This window comes from Leucopleurus acutus, assembly GCF_964270905.1.
Source record: "Leucopleurus acutus genome assembly, chromosome: 7".
NCBI classification, from domain to species: domain Eukaryota; kingdom Metazoa; phylum Chordata; class Mammalia; order Artiodactyla; family Delphinidae; genus Leucopleurus; species Leucopleurus acutus.
In genome coordinates this window covers 8,823,337-8,846,924 of record NC_139150.1, presented here as the reverse complement: position 1 = coordinate 8,846,924, position 23,588 = coordinate 8,823,337, and the positions used below count along the sequence as shown (strand labels likewise).

Below are 23,588 nucleotides of genomic sequence, written 5' to 3'. Positions count from 1 at the left end.
GCAGGCAGATTCTTAACCACTGCGCCACCAGGGAACTCCCCTGTCTGCTTTTAAAATCATCTCATGCTTTGGTGTTCTGCAGTTTCACCAGACTGAATCTAGGTTTTTTTTTCCCCCTATCCTGCTTGGTATTCACTGTGCTTATCTTTCATCGAATCTGGAAAATTCTCAGCCATCATTATTTGACAATTGCCTGGCTCATATTCACTTTATTATCTTCTAACATAACTGATAAGCATGTGATAGACGTCACTTTTTTTCATTTCCTTGTCTCTGGGATGCTTTTGGGTAATTTTCTTCAAATCTATTTTTTAGATCACTAATTTCTCTTCAGCTGTATCTGTTATTTAACCTTTCCAATGAGCTATACACTTAAAATGTATCTGACTCTGCCACTTGTCTTCTCAGTTCATGGGTTTCTGTTTTTTGATTGTGGGTTCATATTCATTTGGAAGCCTATCCGTGGGAATTCTTTGAGACCTGGGTTGACAGTGAGTTCTTCTCAAGAGGACTTTGCTTTGGCCAAGTACCATAGGTACTATCTACCCAGATCTATTTTAAATTGAAATGTTCAGCTTGTGGGCTTTTGGACCATGCAAATAGTGTGGCCATGTGATGGCCAGATTTTGGACGTGCATCCACTAGGAAAATGTTTTACCCTTCCACCCAGAACCAAGCAGAGTCAACTTTCCTTGCTGCCTGCCTCTGCAGGGCAGTATTTTGTTTTTTCTCTAGTCTATCCTTCCCCAAAGATATATTCCTTCTTGGGTTCCCAAACTGATGTTCCAATTTGGCTGTCATCCTGCCTGGACCCACGTAGATGCCCCCATAGCTGGTAGTAGCATTATTGTTAACCTTCCTCCAGAGATGATTTTCAAAATATTTGTCAGTACGGCATATGCACCAAGCCAATCAGAAAAGATACAGACTGTACCTGTGCATAACTTCTGAACATTAATTCTAACTTCCTAGGCTTATGTTTCTGCTCCCTTTCTGGCCTCAGATGATTTTCCTGACTTTCTCGCAAGGTTATCTATACATTTAAAAAGTGTATTTTCAATACTTCTCCTAGCAATTTTATATATTTTGTTGCCATTATATTTGGAGATATGTAGTCTATAATATCGCTAGAAATAAAGTCCAAGTAAGTTTATTAGGCTCATGCAACAAACATCCAGGAGTAAGCAGTCCAAAGCTGAGACTGTAGCTTAACGTCATTTGAGACCTAGGCTCTCTCAATCTTTCTGCTTTGCAGGCCATGGCAAAGCACTTAAGGAGCACACTCAACTAGAAATCCTAGTGGACTCCGTAAAAACAAAAACAAAATAAGCAAACAAGAACTTTTCCAGAAGCTCCACTCAATGACTTCCATAATGCGTAATATGGGCTAGAAGTTGGTCACATGCCTATGCCTAGTCCAACTACTGGCTAATGAGAATGAGTTTACCACGAAGAGTCTGGACCAATTATGTCATTCCCTCCAGTTGGGGTGGAGCTTCTCCTAGGGGTTCCCGGCATAGTGCTTGCCACACAGAGGGCACTGGTCCTTTCATTGAACACTTACTGAGCATCCACTACGAGCCAAAGGCTCTGTGGAGGCACAAAAGGATTTGACACAATCTCTGCTAGACAAACTGAGATAGGTCAAAGGGTTTAGGACTCGGTATCCGCTCAATTCTCAGCGGTGGCCCTAGAGTCCCTAATGCAGATTGACCTGCTCCAGGTTATACTGCGCAGCCGCCGGCTCTCTCTGAGCACGCTCCTGACGCCCCGCCCCAAACGCGAGTCCCGTGTGCGCACATCGCTTTCTCTCTGACGCACCCCCGGAAGCACTGGCAGTTTTGGTGGGGGCTGGACCGGGAAGCGTTTCCGGGGGCGGGAGGCGCAGGCTGAGGCGGTTGCGGCGGCGACGGCTTGAACGGGCCTGGCGCCGGCGGCGGCGGAAACTATCCCACCGGTGGGCTATGTGAGCGTCGAGGACTTGGCAGGTATGTCGGAGTCTGGACAACGGGTAGCAAGGGGGCAGGAAGGGAAACCGGAGAGGTATAAGGGCTTCTCTGCAGGTCGCGGCGCGCGCACCGCTGGCACCGCCAGGCCCATTACGCCGACCGGGATGCTGAAGCCGCGCGCGGGCCGTTGGAGTCCTGGCAGCCCGGGTCCAACACCTACTGTCTCCGGCCAGCCCGGTGCACGTACAGCGACCCGAAGGCCCCTGAGGCAGCATTTCGCCCAAGGTCACCCCGCGGCGGCGGACTTCAGCGGGCCAGAGCGCTTAGAGATCCTGCCCCCCCGTCAGTCCGCCCGCCGGCCTTTCGGGGGCGCCGGGTAGGCGCGGCTTGGCGGCCTCGGAATCGAGTCAAGGCCGGGAGAAAGACTACACCGGGACTTCGCTGATGCCTGCCTCTGTTTACCTCTGTGTTTCACCTTTTTTGTTGTCTGTGTCACCTGTGGTCACCTGCCCTTTTTGCCTCTCAACTCGGCTCCTGTCAACTTTGTATTTCTCTCCATTTTGGCTCTCTCGAACCCATCTCTGAGTATCTATCTGGACCCTGTCTTTATTTCTGTTTCCATCTTGCTTCTGTGTCTCCTGACTCTGTGTTTCCCTTTTAGTCCTTAATTTTCATTCATGGCCTGCTTGTCGGTCCAGCTCTTTGCCTATCTGTGTTTCTCTCTCTCTCTGCCAATCGTGTGTCCTTCTGTCTTGTTTTTGCCTCTCCTAACTGGGTTTTTCTGGGCGAGCCTGCCCTGACCTCTGAGCCATGGAAGGTGACTCATGACCCTGTGAAGCTTCCTGCACGGTGACAATGTCAGCGACTAGACTGCCGTCTGACCTCAACTCTGACAGGTGTCGCCCAACCTAAGTGTCAGGGTGCAGGAGCTCCTGGAGGACAGAGAGAAGGCCATCTCAGGGCCAAAGTAACTGGATGAATCCTTGCATTTTCTTACCGTGGTTTTTCAGGCCTGCCCAGCTCCCTACTTCCCTTGCTCCATCCACATGGCCTCCAGGGTTCTAAAGAGCCTGCTTTCTGAGTTACAGCTGCTTAACCAGGCCTGTCTCCAGGCTAAGGAAGGGTCTGAGATCCTCTGCCCCTTGGGGCTCATGGAACAGTAGCAGAATTTCTGGGAGAGCTGTATGCTTAGTTCAGAGATTGTGTCACTGTGTACAGTTAAATTATGAGAAACATAATAATTTGGGGTTCTTCATTCTTTGCTTTACAAAAGTATTCACCGGAGAAATAAGCCAGACACAAAAGAACAAATATTGTATGAGTCCACTTACATGAGGTATCTAAAATAGGCAAATTCATGGAGACAGAAAGTGGAATATAGTTTACCAAGGGCTGAGTGGGAGGAGGGAGTGGAGAGTTTAATGGATACAGAGTTTTAGTTTGGGATTATGAAAAAGTTCTGCAAATGGATAATGGTGATGGTTCCACAACAACATAAATATACTTAATGCCACTAATTGTACACTTTAAATGGTTAAAATGGTAAATTTCATGTTAGGTATATTTTTACCCAAAAAAATTGCTAAGTGTAGATTCCTGGAACTAACAAGCGCTATGAAAAATGTGACTTTAAAAATTCATTCTGTAGCTTTTAGGAGCATTTAGTTGAACTTACGTTTCTTGATGCCTGCTCTCCACAGCCAAGGTCCTTAGAAAAGGAGTTTGGTTGAAAGAATTTAGTTAAAAATTTCTACTTGTAGCAGGTTCCCACCCTGGCTGTCCCTCCATATTCATTGGATTCAGTGCAGGAATCTGCTGCACAAGCAGAAAATTTGAGGAAGATTTTAACTTTTCACATGAAGAAAACTCTTAGGGTTGGAAAAATAGTCTTTTTATTATAATAATGAAAAATTGTGTTATTTTCTTGTGTGTTTTCTGATGGGGGAGGCCTTTGTTTTATGTTCTCTCATCTAAGTTATCGGTTTGTTTGTAAGCTAGTTTATCAAGGTTTCTTATAAGGTGTAGCAGCTGAATTACTACCATATTGAATCCTAGATACCATCGATTATTTTATGTACCACCAAAGGAAGAGAAAACACTGCCAATTAAGCTATTACATATGCTTCTTTACATTTTTTTTTTTTTTTTTTTTGCGGTACATGGGCCTCTCACTGTTGTGGCCTCTCCCGCTGCGGAGCACAGGCTCCGGACGCGCAGGCTCAGCGGTCATGGCTCACGGGCCCAACGGCTCCGCGGCATGTGGGATCCTCCCGGACCGGGGCACAAACCCGTGTCCCCTGCATGGGCAGGCGGACTCTCAACCACTGCGCCACCAGGGAAGCCCGCTTCTTTACATTTTTAAACTTATTTAGACTTTATTTTTTTTTGGTTGTGCCGGGTCTTAGTTGGGGTGGGTGGGCTCCTTAGTTGCAACATGTGAACTCTCAGCCATGGCATGCACGTGGCATCTAGTTCCCCCACCAAGGATTGAACCCAGGCCCCCTTCATTGGGAGCGCAGAGTCCAAATCACTGCACCACCAGGGAAGTCCCTAGACATTTAAAAATGATACTCTAGTGAATGTGTAAAAAGAAGAAAAGTGAAATAAATTGGTTAAAGTGTTCATTAACCTTCTTAACCTTCCTACTCTTGAATACTTTTCAATTCAGAGTTGCATCCGTGCTTTTCCACAGTGTCATCTTTTGTGCCATCAGAAACGTTGATGAGGCTCTCAGGAATGCTCTATCATTGTCTTAGGCAGAGACAACTGTTATAACTTCCACCTGGACATCACATCTTGATTTCAGAAATTTAAAAATGTGAAAAAAATGTGCTTCTTATAATCAGTTGAATATAGTTCTATATTATTTTCATGAACTTTTCCTTTTTACCTTATTTATGTTTGCAATTAGAATAGAAAGAGACTTTTGTCTTATTTGTAACATACTGAGGAAAAAACTTTTATTTTGTTGGTATGTAGAACATACATACCGGCAAGTGCTGTTTCTTCTGCTTTCTTGATTGAGCTTCTTATCCGGAATTCTAATGAATATGAGGGTGCAGTTAAAAACATTTCCTTGGCTTTATTGTAAGGTAATGGCAGGATGACTGATAAGTGGGGAGTTAGTGGTTAGAACAATAACTTCTCTTTTGAATCTCAAAGAATTTACCACAATGGACCTATTTGCCCTGATGTTCTTAAGTAAACATTCAGCTGTGGCATGAATCAAACTTGACAAAGTAGGTAGCTTGTTTTTTAAAAACCCTGAAATAGGTTTTACTAAGTTCTTTGGCTACAGTGTTCCAATTAGAAAATATAGGGGTATTGATTGATAATGGTCTGGAGGCCAAAAACACTTTTGCAAAGGATAGTTTAATTCTGCAAAATTACATAGGTATCGACCAGTGTTGGTTTCCTATTTTTGACAGATGTACCATGGTAATACAAGATGTTAACATTAAAGGAAAACTGGCTGACAGTCATATGGGAACTCAACATTTTTTGCAACTTTTATGTAAAACTAAAATTATCCCATAATTAAAAGTTTATTTAAAAAATACAAAGGCAGAAGCTAAGAAGGTGCAGAAACAAAGCTAATATAACCAAAAAATATCAATCGTGATTAATTTTCTTTCTGCTACTCACCCACAAGTATAGTATTTATTAGCAAGGCACTGGTACACAGTGAATAGCATCAGCATCTCTTACATTTTCAACGTGATTTTTCTTTTCAGAAATCAATGTGATTTTAATTTGAAACAAAACTAAGAAATGGGTTCCTCTTCCTCGTTCATTCATACTGCTTTTTGATGGTCATGGCATAAGGAACTTTATCCCAGGAATACAACTTTGCATTAGGTAAGCTATAAACTTGCTAAAAATGCAGTGTTTTAAATTATTTACTAAAATGGTTTCTTTTTCAGTAAAAAATAATAATGTAGTTGTATTTAATTGCCCTAGACCGGAAAGGTTCTTTTACTTCTCTTCTGAGGAGTATATATTGCACATTTTAAGGCCAATCACTGCCATACTTTGTACTGTTAGAGCATTTAAATTCCAAGAAATTTTCTGCTAAGTGACTTTTTTTTTTAACTTAGAAAAATATTAGATTTGGAATTACGCTTCTGTTTAAATCCTGACATAACCACTTCTGAGATATGTGGCCTTGGACAGATCTTTTAACCTTCTTGAGCTTTAGTTTAACTCGTGAGTGTGATGATACAGGGGTATTGCCAGACCCAAGTTTACATAGTCTGCTTTGTGAACTGTAAAGCATTTGACTTAAGTATTTTTGTACACATGGGGTGTTGGTATTATTGTACATTTGTACCAGTCTAGAGATTTACTGAAGTAATATTTACTGTGTTAAAATGTGCTCTCTACAGTAAGCATGCAAATTACCACGTGCCGTGATTAAGAAATCTCTGGAGGGCTTCAAGAAAAGTCACTCATGGGTTGGCTTCCCTATTATATTGTTGTCCTCTGTGTTTTTAGGATATGTAATTGGTATTTAAATAGTGTATAAAACTTGACATACAATTCCTCAGCTGAATAATAAATACAGGCTGCTTTTAAACTTGTCAGAGTTGGAAGGGATCTTGGAGGTCATCTAGTTCAGTGATTCTTTTTATTATTATTATTAATTTATTTTATTTTGGCTGTGTTGGTTCTTTGTTTCTGCGCACGGGCTTTTCTCTAGTTGCGGCGAGCGGGGCCACTCTTCATTGCGGTGTGCGGGCTTCTCATTGCAGTGGCTTCTCTTGTTGCTGAGCGCAGGGTCTAGGCACGTGGGCTTCAGTAGTTGTGGCATGCAGGCTCAGTAGTTGTGGTGCACCGGCTTAGTTGCTCCACGGCATGTGGGATCTTCCCAGACCAGGGCTCAAACCCGTGTCCCCTGCATTGGCAGGTAGATTCTTAGCCACTGCACCACCGGGGAAGCCCTCGTTCAGTGATTCTTTAATATTTACCCTTTGTCCTCTGCTTTAAAAAAAGGCCAGATAATCTCAGTGAACAATGGAAGGAGTTAGCTGGGATTGGTATGTTTGTTTTAGAACTGTTACTATTGGATTTTTTTTTTTTAACTTTGCAAGGTGACATATAAAATTGCTAGTACTTCATTAAGTCTGAAGACGGTGAATAATTTGCTCTGGAGTTTATGAATGTGTTGCACATTGTAGATTGTTTCAGGTATTTGTTTGTGAAAATACTCACCTTTACCTTCCATACTGTCTCATCTCTCAGACTGTATTGGGCCTGAGCAAGTGTTTTGAACTTAAATTCCAGGTTCACTGCTTACTGGTTATATGACCTTAGGCAAGTAGTTTAGCCTCTTTGTCTATTTCTTATTCTATACAATAGGAATAAAAAATATCTATCGAGTGGGTTGTTATGAGGATTAAATGAGAATACAAAAATTGCTTTGCACAGTCTTTTACAATACATGCGTTAAATACATGGTAGATGCTGTTACCTCTCCTACTAATTATGACATTTTCCTAGTTACCCAGTTGGGATTGGTAACTACTTTACCTTGCATCCCTCTGTTTTTTAAAACTGCTTTAATGAGACATAATTCATAGGTAGTTAAGAGGTTTTTTTTAGTATATTTAATGGGTTGTATACCCATCACCACAACTTAATTTTAGAATTTTTGTCTCCCCTTTTAAAAAAAAACCAATTTGCAGTCACTCCTCGCCCTGTAGTTCCTTGCAGCCGCTGATTTACTTTTTGTCTCTGGATTTCCCTATTCTGGACATTTCATATAAATGAAATCACACAAGATTTAGCCTTTTGTGTCTAACTTCTTTCATTTGGCACAGTGTTTCAAGGCTCAGCCATGTTGTCGTATCTATCAATACTTCATTCTTTTTTATTGCCGAAAGAATAGCATAATACATATAGTATGTAATAAAATGGAATAATATTCCATTTTATAGGTATACCACATTCTGTTTATCCAGTCATCAGTTGAGGACATTTGAGTTGGTTCCACTTTTTGGCCATTATGTATAATGCTGTTATAGACATTCATGGATAAGTTTTCTGTGGACATTATATGTTTTCATTTCTCTTGGGTATATACCTAAGAGTAGAATTGTTGAGTTACGTGATAAGTCTGTTTAACTTTTTGAGGAGCTGCCAAACTGTTTTCCAAAGTGGCTGCCCCATTTTACATTCCCACCAGTAATGTATAAGGGTTCTAATCCTTCCATATCCTCTCCAACACTTGTTAGTGTCTGTCTTATTTATCATAGCCATCCAAGTGGGTGAAAAGTGATGTCTCATTGTAGTTTCGATTTGCATTTCCCTAATGAATAATGATATTGAACGTCTTTTGTATGCTCTTTTGTATATCTTCTTTGGGGAAATGTCTATTCAAATCCTTTACCCATTTTTCAATTGGGTAGTCTTTTTATTATTGAATTTTAAGAGTTCTTTATGTATTCTGGATACAAGTTACTTATCAATTATATGATTTGAATATGTTTTCTCCCATTTTGTGGGTTATCTTTTCATTTTCTTTTTTAATAGATCTTTATTGGAGTATAATTTCTTCACAATACTGTGTTAGTTTCTGTTGTACACCAAAGTGAATCAGCCATATACATGCATATATACCCATTATCCCCTCCCTCTTGAGCCTCCCTCCTATCCTCCCTATCCCACCCCTCTAGGTCATCGCAGAGCACCGAGCTGATCTCCCTGTGCTATGCTGCTGTTTCCCACTAGCTAATTATTTTACATTCGGTAGTCTTTTCATTTTCTTGATAGTATTATGTGTACCTTGGGCTACTCTTGCATCTTCCTGCCTACCCAGTCAGTTAGTCCCATCAATTCTGTTTTCCATACCCACTGTTACTTTCATTGCCTCAAACCTAGAGCATATTTACTGAAATCTTAGAATTGACCTTTGTTTCAGACTTGCTCCTGCTTTAAGACCATCAACAGATTATCCTTTCTGAACATATTTCACAGCATGTCACACAGAAGTTTTCAGTGCTGCCTCCAGTGCCCACATTTAAAGCTCAAACTCAGCCTTCAGCAGGATAGTACCAGTCATTCCTTACAGATTTATCTCTCACCACTCCCTGTCACTTGTAGAAGGAAGCACAGGTAATGATGTACATGCCACTAGCAGTGGTCTTGAATGGAAAAGAGCTTTTGAGAGGACCTTCTGGTGGTAATTTTATCATAAAATAGGATCTTGCCCTCAGTGTGATGGTACCAGTAACTCAATTTTTTCAGTGTGTCACACTCATAATACACTCAACCTACAAGAGATTAAAATAAACCAGAATGCCATGTGGTTTATAATGTTTCTTTCTGTGTTAATAAGTGAGATAGGCTTACAGTTTTTTCTTTGTTGTCCAGTTTTGATAGCACGGTTTTATAAAAAATAATTAGCAAATTTTCTCCTATCTTTGTTCCCTTTCTCCCTTCTTCCCCCTCTGAAACAGTTTATATAGCATAGGAATTAGTTTCAAAGAATTTTCCCGGTGTGCTTTGGGCAGTCATTTGATTATGTTTTATCATTTCTCCATAGTTACTAATCTGTTAGATTTCTATATTTTTCTATAAAGTTTTTATCAATGAGACTTTAAAATTTATTAGGGGAAAATTGTTTTCTATTTTAAAGTTTCTATCATGTGATTATATTTCATTTCTTATTCCTAATTTTGTGAATTTGACATTTCTAGATTTATTATTGTGTGATCATTTGTAATCAAATGAGCTCATGTATGCATTTCTGCTTTGGGGGATTTATTGATGCTCTCTGTGGCCACTTATGACCATTTATGTAAATGTCCTATGGAAACTGAAAAAGAAGATGTATTATTTGTAGGATACAGAGGTTGTATGTTTCAGTTAAATTAGCATTATTAATGATAACCAGTCTAAACCTCTAGATCCATATTATCTTTTGCCTTATTGATTTATTAAAGATAAAAAGAGGGACATTTATATTTCTTACTATAATTATGTTTCTGTCACTGTTATGTTTTTTTTTTGAAAACTGTACTACGTTTACACATAGAAGTTCGCAAGTTAACCCTCATGTGAATTATAGAATTCATCAATTATCAATAAACTTTCACCTCATTTGATGCTTTTTTTTTTTTAAGATTTATTTATTTATTTATTTTTGGCTGCGTTGGTTCTTCGTTGCTGTGCACGGGCTCTTTCTAGTTGGCAGTGAGCAGTGGCCACTCCTCGTTGCACTGCGTGGGCTTCTCATTGCGGTGGCTTCTCTCTGTTGCTGAGCACGGGGTCTACGTGCGTGGGCTTCAGTAGCTGTGGTTCACGGGCTCTAGAGCACAGGCTCAATAGTTGTGGCGCACGGTCTTAGTTGCCCCGTGGCATGTGGGATCTTCCCGGACCAGGGCTCAAACCTGTATCCCCTGCACTGGCAGGCGGATTCCTAACCACTGTGCCACCAGGGAAGCCCCTCATTTGATGCATTTTACATTGAATTTACTTTGATATTAATATTGTTGTATGAAATTTTTTTGTTTTCATATACCTGTTCTTTTTACTTTTGACCTTTTTTTGTGATGGATTCTATTCACTTTCCTATATCTAAAAAAGTACTTCACCTTCATTTTGAAAGATATTTTGATTGGGTATAGAATTCTAGGTTGACAGTTTTTTCTTTCAGCACTTTAAAGATGTCTACTGTCTTGCATTGTCACCTTTCTTCTGGTTGGCATTGTTTCTGACAAGAAGCTTGCAACCTTTCTTACCTTTGGTCCTCTGTACACAATGAATCCTTTTTCTCTGGCTGCTTTTAAGATTTTCTCTTCGTTACTAGTTTTCAGTGATTTGATTATGATATGCCTTGGTATATAGTTTTCTTCATACTTCTTGTGCTTGGGGTTTGTCAAGCTTCTTGGATCTGTGGCTTTATAGTTTTTATCAACTTTAGGAAGGTTTTGGCTGTTATTCAAATAAATTTTGGGCTTTATACCCTCCCACTCCTTCAGAGACTCCAATTTTGTGCCTTGAAGTTGTCCCACAACTCCCTGATACTCTTTCCCCCCTTCCTGTTTTTTTTTTTCCAGCTTTTTTCTGTTTTAGGTTGTTTGTGTTGCTGTGTTTTCAAGTTCACTAATCTTTTCTTCATGTTAATTCTTTTGTTATTCTCATCCAGTGTTTGTAGAAGTTCAATTTGGGTTTTTTTGTTTTCCTGTCTACCTACTATGCTTAATTTTCCTCTATTTTCTTGAACACATGGGATGTAGAATTTTCTACCATTTGTATAAGTTTGTCATTTCTGGTTCTGTTTCTGTTGATCAGTTTTTTCTTTTTTCTCTCTCCTTAATATGGGTTATATTTTCTTGCTTCTTTGCATCCCAGGTGATTTTTTTTTTTTAATTGAATGCCAGACATGAATTTTACCTTGTTGAGTTCTGGATTTTTTGTATTATGTAAATATCCTTAAGCTCTGTTCTGGAACACAATTAAGTTATTTGGAAATATTTTAATCCTTTTGAGGCTTTTTTTAAAATTTATTTTTAGTTGCGTTGGGTCTTCATTGCTGCACACGGGCTTTCTCTAGTTGTGGAGAGCGGGGGCTACTCTTCGTTGCAGTGTGCGGGCTTCTCATTGTGGTGGCTTCTCTTGTTGTGCAGCACAGGCTCTAGGCACGTGGGCTTCAGTAGTTGTGGCACGCAGGCTCAGTAGTTGTGGCTCACGGGCTCTAGAGCTCAGGCTCAGTAGTTGTGGCACATGGGCTTAGTTGCTCCGTGGCATGTGTGAGGCTTGTTTTTAAGCTTTGTTTAATGGGACCAGAACCGCATTTTGTCTAGGGCTAATTTGTCCCCACTGCTGAGGCACGACTCTTCTGAATACTCAAGGCTTTACACTCAGGCAAGTTTTCTTCTATTAAATATTTTATTTGATTATTCCTTCTACTCCGTTTGTTTTGTTATTTCTTTCAAGGGTGCTAATTAGCCATATGTTGGATCTCTATTCTCTGTTCTCCTGTTCTGTTATCTTCTCCCTTGCTGTTTTCACATTTTTATCATCCTCCTGCATAAAAGTTCCTCAAAATGCCTTCCCCATCATTGATTCCATTTTCTATAGTTGCAATTCTGCTCCTTATTGCCTGTTTAAATTTTTGCTCTATTTTAGTTTCCTTACATCTTGTCTTTAATTCAGTTGGCTCTTTTTTTCATATCATTCTACTGTTTTGTCTTATCTTCCTTAAACTTCATTCATGGGGACTGCGTTTTCATGTTTGTGGAAATCAGTTTAAAAATGCTATCTAAACTGTACTCTTTGTTTACACTTTACTATTTTCTTGGTTATTGTAGAATCTATTTACAGACCCCATTTATTTACAGAATAAAACTATGTTGGGAAACATTTTGCTCAGGTCTGAAAATTTCCCCCTTTTTGGGAAGATTATTTTGGGGTCCTTCACTGTATACCTGAATGCTGTTATAATCAACTCTTAGCTGTTTTGCTGGAGGATGGGCTGACTATATGGACACCAGGGTTAGCTTGAGTAGAATGGCTGGGGCTGGAGGCTAGGTCTGAGGCACTGTTAAGAGAGTTTGAGCACTTCCTTCTGTGTTGGTGAAATTGTTTTACCAGGGGCCTATTTTTGTCTCTTTGGCCCTTGGCTGGCAAAGGATGGGCTATGTTTTTGCCTCCTTCCTGGAGCTACCCTCTCATGTCAAGTCTTTAAAAATTTTCTGCTGAGGCAGTGTGCAACCTTTGGTATCCCAATGCAGACATCTCTGAATGTTGCCAATATGCAAGACCTTTCCTGTGGTCTGCCTTGGCTTTTTAGCTGCAGGCCTTCCAGATGAACAGGTATCTGTTGGTCCTCTATCAGGATTACTGCTACCAGAATTGCCTGGTTGCTAAACCAGGTGGAATTGCCAGGTCAGTGTCTCCCTTTATCCTGGCCCCATCTCCACTATATCCTTAATTAAAATTTGTTGCATATAGATAACTCTGATCCCAACTTTTCAGGCTAGCTTTTCTGTATTTCTTAGATTTTTTGGTTAGGATGTAGTAGATGGGAAGAATTATATGCTGCTCTCAAGTCTTCCTCTTAACCTGGTGACACCAAAATTTATAGTGACAGGATGTATAACTTTAGAGTATACCAGGTTCCCGCGTCTGAATTCCTCTTGGATTTGTAATTCTTTTGTGGTACTTTTATCAGGCTTTGCATTGAATAACAGGGTTTTATGCGTGTTTTTTATCTCCCTACCAGATTATAAGCTCTGCACAGTGACATTCCTTCATCATCTTAGATATCTCCCACGGTACTTTGCATATAGTGTTTTATGTTGTGGGGTTTTTAAAAAAATTTTTTTAGTGAGTTAATTACTTTTATGAAACTCTTTAACAATTGAAATGGCAACTGTACTATTAATATAGGTCACAACTGCCTGTGAGTTTGTAAATATTGCTTATATAGCAGGAAAACCTGTAGGAGAGGGGAATATGTAGAAATGCCACATTCACTCAAATTTAAGGGTAGAGGTCAGATACTTGCTAAATTGCAAAGACTGTTAACCACCTTGACACAGTTAAAAATAAAGTTACATGACTTTTTTTCCAGTTTTTTTTTTTTTCATGTGTGGTAAAAAAATAAATATCATTCAGGGGGCTTCCCTGGTGGCGCAGTGGTTGAGAATCTGCCTGCCAATGCAGGGGACACGGGTTCGAGCCCTGGCCTGGGAGGATCCCACATACCGCGGAGCAACTAGGCTCGTGAGCCACAACTACTGAGCCTGCGCGTCTGGAGCCTGTGCTCCACAACAAGAGAGGCCGCGATGGTGAGAGGCCAGCGCACCGCAATGAAGAGTGGCCCCCACTTGCCACAACTAGAGAAGGCCCTCGCACAGAAACGAAGACCCAACACAGCAAAAATAAAATAAATTAATTAATAAACTCCTACCCCCAACATCTAAAATAATAATAATAATAAATATCATTCAATTTGCCACTTTAACCATTTTCAGGTGTACAATTTAGTGACATTAATTATACCCCAGGGTTGTGCAGTCAGCACCACTTTCTAGTTCCAAAATATTTTCATCACCCTAAATAGAAACTCTATCCATTAAGCAATAACTCCCCATTTCTCACTCACCTGAGCCCCTGGCAACCTCTAATCTACTTTCTCTGAATTTGCCTATTCTAGATATTTCACATAAGTAGAATTATACATTTGTACTTTGCGTCTGGCTTACATAAATGTTTAGCATGTTGTTTTAGTGTAACGTTTTCAGTGTTCATCCATGTTGCAGCATATATCAGAACTTCATTCCTTTCTGTTTGTGCTCTCTATGTGTCTTTTCAGTATAATTGATTTATAATATTGTTAAAGTCCTCTGTTTCCTTATAGATCTTCTGTCCTATTTTTCTATCCATTATTGAAAGTGAGGTAATGAAGTCTCCACCTGTTTTGTAGATGTGTATGTTTCTCTCTTCAATTCTGTTAATATATATTTCTTTTGTTAGGTGCATATATGTTTTGTTTTAAATTTTTATTTATTTATTTATTTATTTATGGCTGTGTTGGGTCCTTGTTGCTGCGCGTGGGCTTTCTCTAGTTGTAGCGAGTGGGGGCTACTGTTCATTGCGGTGCGTGGGCTTCTCATTGCGGTGGTTTCTCTTGTTGTGGAGCATGGGCTCTAGGCACGCGGGCTTCAGTAGTTGTGGCTCGCAGGCTCTAGAGCACAGGCTCAGTAGTTGTGACGCACCAGCTTAGTTGCTCAGTGGGATCTTCCTGGAACAGGGATTGAACCTGTGTCCCCTGCATTGGCAGGCAGATTCTTATACACTGCCACCAGGGAAGCCCTAGGTACATATATGTTTTTAATTGTCATGTATTCTTGATAGAGTGATCCTTTTTGACTTAAAATCTATTTTGGGGCTTCCCTGGTGGCACAGTGGTTGAGAGTTCACCTGCCGATGCAGGGGACACAGGTTCGTGCCCCGGTCCGGGAAGATCCCACATGCCGTGGAGCGGCTGGGCCTGTGAGCCATGGCCACTGAGCTAGCGCGTCCGGAGCCTGTGGTCCGCAACAGGAGAGGCCACAACAGTGAGAGGCCCGCATACCGCAAAAAAAAAATCTATTTTGTCTGATAATAATATAGTCACCACACCGCTCTTTCTGTTTCTCTTTGCACGACATACCTTTTCCATTATTTTACTTTCAACATCTTTGTGCCTTTGTATATAAAGTGAGTCTCTTATAGACAACATATAGATAAACCATGTTTTTTTTATCCATTCTGCCAGTCTCTTGCCTTTTAATTGGAGAGCTAATCCATTTACATTTGAAGTAATTTACTGATGAAGGAGGATTTATTTCTACCATTTATTTCTAGCTATCCTCTGTGTATCTTACATGTTTTTTGTTCCTCAACTCCTCCCTTACTGCTTTTTAATTGAGATTTTTGTTTTGTTTTGTATACAGTTTTCCTTTTCATGTATATTTTTAGTTATTTTCCTAGTAGTTACCTTGAGGTAGTTACCTTGAGGTTTACAATTAACATCTTAAACTTAGCTAGTTTCAATAGTATATGAACACTGTGCTCCTCTACATCTCCATCCCTCCCTCTTCATTGTTGTTATTGTCACTGATTACATCTTAATACATTGTGTGCCTAATAACATAGATTTATAATTATTGTTTTATTCATTTGCCTTTTAAATCATTCAGGAAAAAAAGAGGAGTTGTAAACCAAAGGTATAATATCAGCTCTTACATTTACCTATGTTGTTACCTTTACCAGTAGTCTTTATTCCTTCATATGGCTTTGAATTACTATCTAGTTTTATTTTGTTTGTTTGTTTGTTTTTGCGGTACACGGGCCTCTCACTGTTGTGGCCTCTCCCGTTGTGGAGCACAGGCTCCGGATGCGCAGGCTCAGCAGCCATGGCTCACGGGCCCAGCCACTCCGCGGCATGTGGGATCTTCCCGGACCGGGGCATGAACCCGTGTCCCCTGCATCGGCAGGCGGACTCTCAACCACTGCGCCACCAGGGAAGCCCTCTAGTGTTCTTTTATCTCAGCCTGAAGGACACCTTTATCATTTCTTGTAGAGGAAACCTATTAGTAACAAACACCCTTAGCTTTTGTTTATCTGGGAATGTCTTAATTTCTCCTTCATTCTTGAAAGGATAGTTTTGCGGGTGTAGAATTCCTGGTTGACAGATCCTTATCCTAGCACTTTAAATATGTCGTGCACTGCCTTCTGAGTGCCGTGGTTTCTGATGAGCAGTTAGCTGTTGGTCTTACTGAGGATCCCTTTTGTGTGATGAGTGGCTTCTTTCTTGCTGCTTTCAAGATTCTCCATTGTCTTTGGCTTTCCACTGTTTGACTTACAGTGTATCTCATGTGGATCTCTTTAATTTTATCTCCTTGGAGTTAAACTTCTTGGATGTGTGAGGTTTATGTCTTTCATCAAATTCAATCATTATGTCATTTAATATCTTTTCTTTTTTCTCCTTCTGAGACTCTGATTTGCATGTTGGTATATTTGGTTTTCCATAGGTACTTCAGATTGTGTTTCTTTTTCTTCATTCCTAATACTCCTCAGACTGGATATTTCAATTGCTTTACATTTGAGTTTGATGAATTTTTTTCCTTTTGCCTGCTTAAGTCTGCCATTGGACTCCTTATTATGAATTTTTAATTTCAACTTGTATTTGTTTCCTTGGTCTGCCATAATAAAATACCACAGGGTAGGTGACCTAAGCAACAAAAATTTATTTTTTCAGAATTTTAGAGGCTAGAAGTCTGAGATCAAAATGTTGGCAGATTTGGTTCCTCCTGAGGCCTTTCTCTTTGGCTTGCAGGTGCCAACTTTTCACTGTGTCTTCACATTGCATGCATGCCTGATGTCTCTCTGTCCAAATTTCATTTCTTACAAGAATACCAGTCAGCTTGGATTAGGTCCCAACCTAACAACCTCGTTTTAATTTAATTACCTTTTTAAAGGCCCTAAATCCAAATATAGTCACATTCTGGAGTACTGGGGATTAGGGCTTTAACATAGCAATTTTGGAAGGGTACAACTCAGCCCATAATACAGCTGTTACACTTTTCAGCTCCAGAATTTCTATTTGGTTACATTTTATAATTTCTGTCTCTTTATTGCCATTGTTCTCCTGATTTTCTTTAGTTCCTTGTCCATAGTTTTCTTTAACAATTTGAGCATATCCAAGACAGTTGACTTTAACAGCTTTGACTAGCACTTAATAATGTCTGGAATTCTTCAAGGATAGTTTCTAATTCTTTTTTTCCTGTGAATGTACCGTATTTTCCTTTTTCTTTGTATACTTAGTAATTTTTGGTTCAGAACTGGATATTTTTAGTATTCTAATGTGGTAGCTCTTGGAATCAGATTCTTCCCCTCCTAGGGGATTTTTTTTGTTTCTTGTTGATGGCTGCAGTTGTCTATATGGTGATTTTTTTTCTAAACTGTTTTGCAAAGTCTGTATTCCTTGTTGCGTGTAGTCACGGAAGTTTCTGTTGCTTTATCTATGGGATAGGCTGTGTCCTGACAGAGATTTCCTTAAATATTTGGGCCCAAAGAATGGGGAGTGGTGTTTGTATTTTAAAATCTTCCGATGGATGCTACTGGGAAAACCACTGCAGCCTGAGGGGGCCGAGAAAAAGCTTGTGTGGGTTGGCCAAGATGCAAAACCCCAAATTTTTGGACAGTGTTGTTCTTGCCACCCTGGCATCAGCGAAGCACTCTTGGAAATTGGGCCACTGTCCTACAAATTGTGGCAGAGCTGAGGAATGGGGATTATTGCTGGTTTGCAGCATGCTGCTCTCTTTTTTTTTTTTTTTTTTTCTGCTCTCTTAGCGAGGTTTAGCAGCTTCTTCTTTCATCAAGCATTGCATTGGTTGCTGTAAGTGTCTGATCAGATTCCAGAGTTCAGAAATGGTTTATTCTGATCATTTTAACAGTTTACTAGTTGTTTTAGTGGAGGGATTGACACCTAAAGCTTCCTACTCCACCATTTTCTCTAACATCGCTTATGGCGTTTATTTTTATAGAACTGTTTTTAAAAGCCTTATCTCGGTCACATAAAATTCCACAACAGATATTTGAAATCTTGAGGAAAAGATGAGTTTTTCAGTAAATAGTGTAGGAAAAACAGGCTTGCCATTTTGGAGGGGAAAGGAAAAACTGGATCCTAACCTTCTCCTTATACCAAAGTAAACTCTTTTTTTTTTTTTTTGTGGTACGCGGGCCTCTCACTGCTGTGGCCTCTCCCGTTGCGGAGCACAGGCTCCGGACGCACAGGCTCAGCAGCCATGGCTCACGGGCCCAGCCACTCCGCGGCATGTGGGATCTTCCCGGACTGGGGCACGAACCCGTGTCCCCTGCATCGGCAGGCGGACTCTCAACCACTACGCCACCAGGGAAGCCCTGGGTAGGAATTTTTAAAGGATGTATATGATTTATTCTGATATATGTGCAGAGAAGTTTCTAGAATATACAGGAGTTTTTTAATGGTGAGTTCCTTCCAGGGGAGGTGGGGGACTAGGAATAAATGATGGAGAGATTTTTTTTTTACATCTTTTTTGTAAATTTTTTTATGCGTGTGTTTTATTCCCCCCTTTTTTCAAATAGCTAAGATCAAAATTCTTTACTGATGAGATAAGAGAATCCAGATGTAGTTCTCAGAATTTACATACCTCTAGTCTATATACCTTTATGTAGTTAACTTTTCCTTTTGAAATTACAAATACCTAAATAATTTATTTCCTGGTCTTATTTTTTTGTTTGTTTTAAATTATTATGAAATGTTTTAAGAGCTATAAACCATAAATTAATACTTCATTCTAAAAACACTGCCTTACCTCTTAAAATTATTAATGACTAATCTGGTATTTTAGCATCTTCTTAGAAGAGGCAGTGATGTGATAGGAAAAATAGCATAGGCTTTGGAGTCATAGAGACCTAGATTTCAAATTCCAGCGTGATAAAAACTAGCTTTTATTTTAGCCTTAGGAAAGTTACTTGAAATAGTGAACTTAAGAATGTCAGTCCTCTACGTTTGCAGGGTCGTTACAAAGATTAGGTGAAAAAAGATGTACAGTTCCTGGTATTGGGTTGGCCAAAAATTTCCATGTTACAGAGGAACCCAAGCAAACTTCGACCGACCCGATATATAGTAATTACTCAGGAAACATTAGTTTCTTCTCTTGGCATCTCTCCCTATCTCTGAAAGATAACTTTCAACCTTTGTTGGGTTATCTGCTTCTTTTATCTCATACTTAGAAAATCTGGTATTTAGCAGTGTTTAGATATGGTATTAGACCTAGGTGACAAATAGCACCAATAAATCTTTTGAGTTTTCTGGTTTGTTTTAATTTACTATGGAATTATGGGGCCTGAGCATGCTGCAGAGTTCATCTCGTTGATCACTCTTGTTAGGAATTGTCTCTAATGCTTGACTCATACCACAAAATATATTTACAGTAATGCCACAGGCAATCCCTTATTCTTTGTTATAACTTTATTTTCAGATTGAGTTCATTCAGTAACAGGGACGGTATTTACTATCCTCTTTGTTCTATAACTTTTTAAACAATTTGGAGATCAGCCGATAGAATACCTTGCCTTGCCATTTCGTTCTGCTTCACATTATGAGAAGCTCTTAAAGGGCTTAAATGCTGACAGCAACTAGAGAAACCCATATTGTTTGGGACCTAGGCGAGTTCACCCCTGTGGTGCTGAAGGACCAAAGGCCTGACCCCACCTGTTCAGCCCCCTGACCCCTTAGTGGGTTCTAGCCTGGTGGTTTCCTTTCAGTTCCTTGCAGTTACCATGATCATTTCTGCCTGAGAGCCTTCACATGTGCTTTTCCTTTTTTCCACAATTCCTTCCTCACCCCAACTTGTCAAATATGGGTTGAACCTGAGGCCTCTTAAAAATTCTGTCGTTTGGAACAGGTATTGTGTTTGTTTTGACTAGAAATATTTACTTTGTTTTACTTGAGATTTATATAGCTTACAAATATCTCTGGATTCTATTTTCCCACTCATAGACACAGGCGGTATCAAGAGTTAATACCATAAAGAATGGTGGCTCGTTCCTGCTTTTGGCACACTCGCACCTGCAAGCCTTGCTCTGGGGAATGAGCGCTCCACCCACCATGCCCACAGGCCAGGGGACTTTATGGAACTGTGGAACTTGTCTTAATTTTCTTAGTGATCAATAAGTTTCTCTTTGGGCTAGAATTAGTACTAATTTTTCTTTCTCTTGTAGCACCAAACAAGATTTGTGATGAAATGGAGCCTGGAACAAACTCTTTTCGAGTAGAATTTCCTGATTTTTCCAGCACCATTCTGCAGAAACTGAACCAGCAGCGCCAGCAAGGACAATTATGTGATGTCTCCATTGTTGTCCAAGGCCACATTTTCCGAGCACACAAAGCCGTTCTTGCTGCCAGTTCACCCTACTTTTGTGACCAGGTACTCCTCAAAAACAGCAGGAGGATTGTTTTGCCTGATGTGATGAACCCCAGAGTGTTTGAGAACATTCTCCTATCAAGTTACACGGGACGTCTAGTAATGCCTGCTCCAGAAATTGTTAGTTACTTAACAGCTGCAAGCTTCCTCCAGATGTGGCATGTGGTAGACAAATGCACTGAGGTTTTAGAAGGAAACCCTACAGTCCTTTGTCAGAAGCTAAATCATGGCAGTGACCACCAGTCTCCCAGCAGCAGTAGTTACAATGGCCTGGTAGAGAGCTTTGAGCTGGGCTCTGGGGGCCATACGGATTTCCCCAAAGCCCAGGAACTGAGGGATGGAGAGAATGAAGAGGAGAGCACCAAAGACGAGCTGTCATCTCAGCTCACCGAGCATGAATACCTTCCTAGCAACTCGTCCACAGAGCATGACCGGCTAAGCACTGAGATGGCGAGCCAGGATGGGGAGGAGGGGGCCAGCGACAGTGCCGAATTCCACTACACCCGGCCCATGTACAGCAAGCCCAGCATAATGGCTCACAAACGCTGGATCCATGTGAAGCCTGAGCGCTTTGAGCAAGCGTGCGAGGGCATGGATGTGCATGCATCCTACGATGAGCACCAGGTCACAGAGTCCATCAACACCATGCAGACAGAGCACTCGGTCCAGCCCTCGGGAGTAGAGGAAGACTTTCACATCGGGGAAAAGAAAGTGGAAGCAGAGTTTGATGAACAGGCTGATGAAAGCAATTATGACGAGCAGGTGGATTTCTATGGCTCTTCCATGGAAGAGTTTTCTGGAGAGAGGTCGGATGGGAATCTCATTGGGCACAGACAGGAGGCTGCCCTAGCAACAGGCTACAGTGAGAATATTGAAATGGTAACAGGGATTAAAGAAGAAGCTTCCCACCTAGGATTCTCAGCCACCGACAAGCTGTATCCTTGTCAGTGTGGGAAAAGTTTCACTCACAAGAGTCAGAGAGATCGACACATGAGCATGCACCTTGGTCTTCGGCCTTATGGCTGTGGTGTCTGTGGTAAGAAATTCAAAATGAAGCATCATCTCGTGGGCCACATGAAAATTCACACAGGCATAAAGCCATATGAGTGTAATATCTGTGCAAAGAGATTTATGTGGAGGGACAGTTTCCACAGGCATGTGACTTCTTGTACCAAGTCCTACGAAGCTGCAAAGGCTGAGCAGAATACGACTGAGGCTAACTAAAAACAGGGTCTGGCCCTTGAGTGGCAGGCACAAAAATAAACTATGGTAATTATGCAAATCTGGGCACAGATGATGCGTGCTACTTGCTATTATGAGAGAAGCTTAAAAAAAAGGAAGATATTTCTGAAAGACCAGCTCTAAGTAGGCCAATTAAAAAATCTTAATTCTTCAAATTTGTATGTTCCAGGCCTGGAGTGGGTAATGGGGATAAGTTAGCCCACCTCACACCTGGCAAGGTAAACCTTCAGGCCCATTGTGAATGAGGCAGGTGGACTTGGTGATAGAGACACCTGCACTTTGAATTGGACTCCAACCCACCAGTTCCATTTCAGGTGGCAGCAGTTTTTGATCACTCATTATTACAAGGTCATATTGGAATTTTATTTTGCTCTTACTATAGATACTTAGGTAATGTGGGTTTGTTTTGGTAGCTGCTTCACTGAATGAAATGCTACTTATGTAATAGCTACAGATAATGTGATTCCTAGGATACTAAGTTGATTAACAGAGCTCTCTTACCTGGGTTTATTCTTTCTAAAGGGTATTTTAACCAAAACTATGGAGATACTAAGAGGGTGACATTCTAAGTAAGAAACAAATAACTTATGGTACAAGCTTCAAATTCTGTAAGATGCCACTGTCACAATGTGTTTCAGACTCTTGATAAGTCAGAGTTTTATATTTTAGTACTAACATTTAGTTTAAACAACTGTTTGTAATTGTAATTCTCTAGGGTGCCAGACATAGGTATTTCTAACTGGTTTGCTGTCCCAAATCCTGTTTAATTGTAGCATCCACACAGTGGGATCTGCTCTGTGGCTAGTAGACATCTAGCCTGCTTTGACTCTCTGACCACGGTACCATTGGCTGCTCCAGCCGATTCACTCTGTCTTAGATTACGGTGCTTCCTGAAGAGGTCAGTCAATGACCACAGTTACTGGGAAGGAGCCAGAAGTCACGGCTGAGAGTTACCTGTGAACTTCAGGAGCTAATAGAGTGCTACAGTGACACTCCAACTGTCAGACTGAGAGTAGCCGAGTAGCAGAATTTTGAGTGTCAGGTTATACTTGGGTGGGGCAAGTTGTGGGGTACAATTACCCAAGAAAAGAGGAGTCTTGAAAATACACTGGTGGGGGAGATACTCGTAGAGGGGTACACTGAGCTAATCCTCCTGCCTCTTTAGGAGTGCTGGAATGTGTTTTAAAAGGCAGAAAGAAAGAGTCCTAATTTTAGGAAGTAGTCCACAGATTCATGCTCTCATATTATAGATAAAGCTGCGTAAGTTTACAAGTCCACATAGCTATATCTACCAAAAAAACCAAGAAAAGCAGCTATTCTGAGACCTTTTCTGAGGATCACTCAGAGGTTTTAGGTTAAAAAAGAAGCATGTTCAGGATGTTTTAAGCTGTGTAACATACCTGAAGTTGTCACCAGGGTAGGGACAGGGTGCTACTGTTATGTTAACTTTTCCGTAAACTTACCGGCTTATTATTTCTTAGTGGAAACTTTTTTTCCTTAAAATAAAAATAACTTTTCTTGGATTTGGGGTGAAGTTTTGTTCTAAAAGTTTGGCTTTGCTCTAAAGTGAGAGACTCTGCTGGCAATGGCCTCTGATCCTCAAGCTCCTACCATCAAGGCATTTACTTGTTAAACGTTGTTTGGAAAGGGGAAAGGAAGACTTACTTACCAGTTAACTCTTGTAATCGAGGTTACAAAACAGGGATGTATTCATTAACACTGTATCATTCTCGATATATAAAAAGCACTTTGTATTTAAAACTTTATTATAAATATATATATATATTGATTTTCTAACCTAGAAACTAGATATTACCTCTTGGTTGTTTGCCACGTTAATATCTTCTTCTCTTAGTGTTGAAACTTCAGTTAACAGTCATCTCTGTGTACCTAACAGAGAATATAGAAGTGACTTACAATCAAGCTCAGTTGC

At 40.5% G+C, this 23,588-nt stretch overlaps 1 protein-coding gene across 1 annotated transcript; it reads left to right on the top strand.

Moving 5' to 3' along the window:
• Positions 1–5,719: 5,719 nt before the first annotated feature.
• On the top strand, positions 5,720–23,365 carry ZBTB43 (zinc finger and BTB domain containing 43). Its single transcript, XM_082842232.1, has 2 exons — positions 5,720–5,807; positions 20,211–23,365. Exon 2 carries the CDS (start codon positions 20,234–20,236, stop codon positions 21,635–21,637), a length of 1,404 nt encoding a protein of 467 aa, XP_082698358.1. The 5' UTR covers positions 5,720–5,807; positions 20,211–20,233; the 3' UTR covers positions 21,638–23,365.
• The last annotated feature ends 223 nt before the right edge of the window (positions 23,366–23,588 follow it).

What these genes read in the sequence shown, in the direction of transcription:
- ZBTB43 (XM_082842232.1), top strand. Translation starts at nt 20,234, where the DNA reads ATGGAGCCTGGAACAAACTCTTTTCGAGTAGAATTTCCTGATTTTTCC.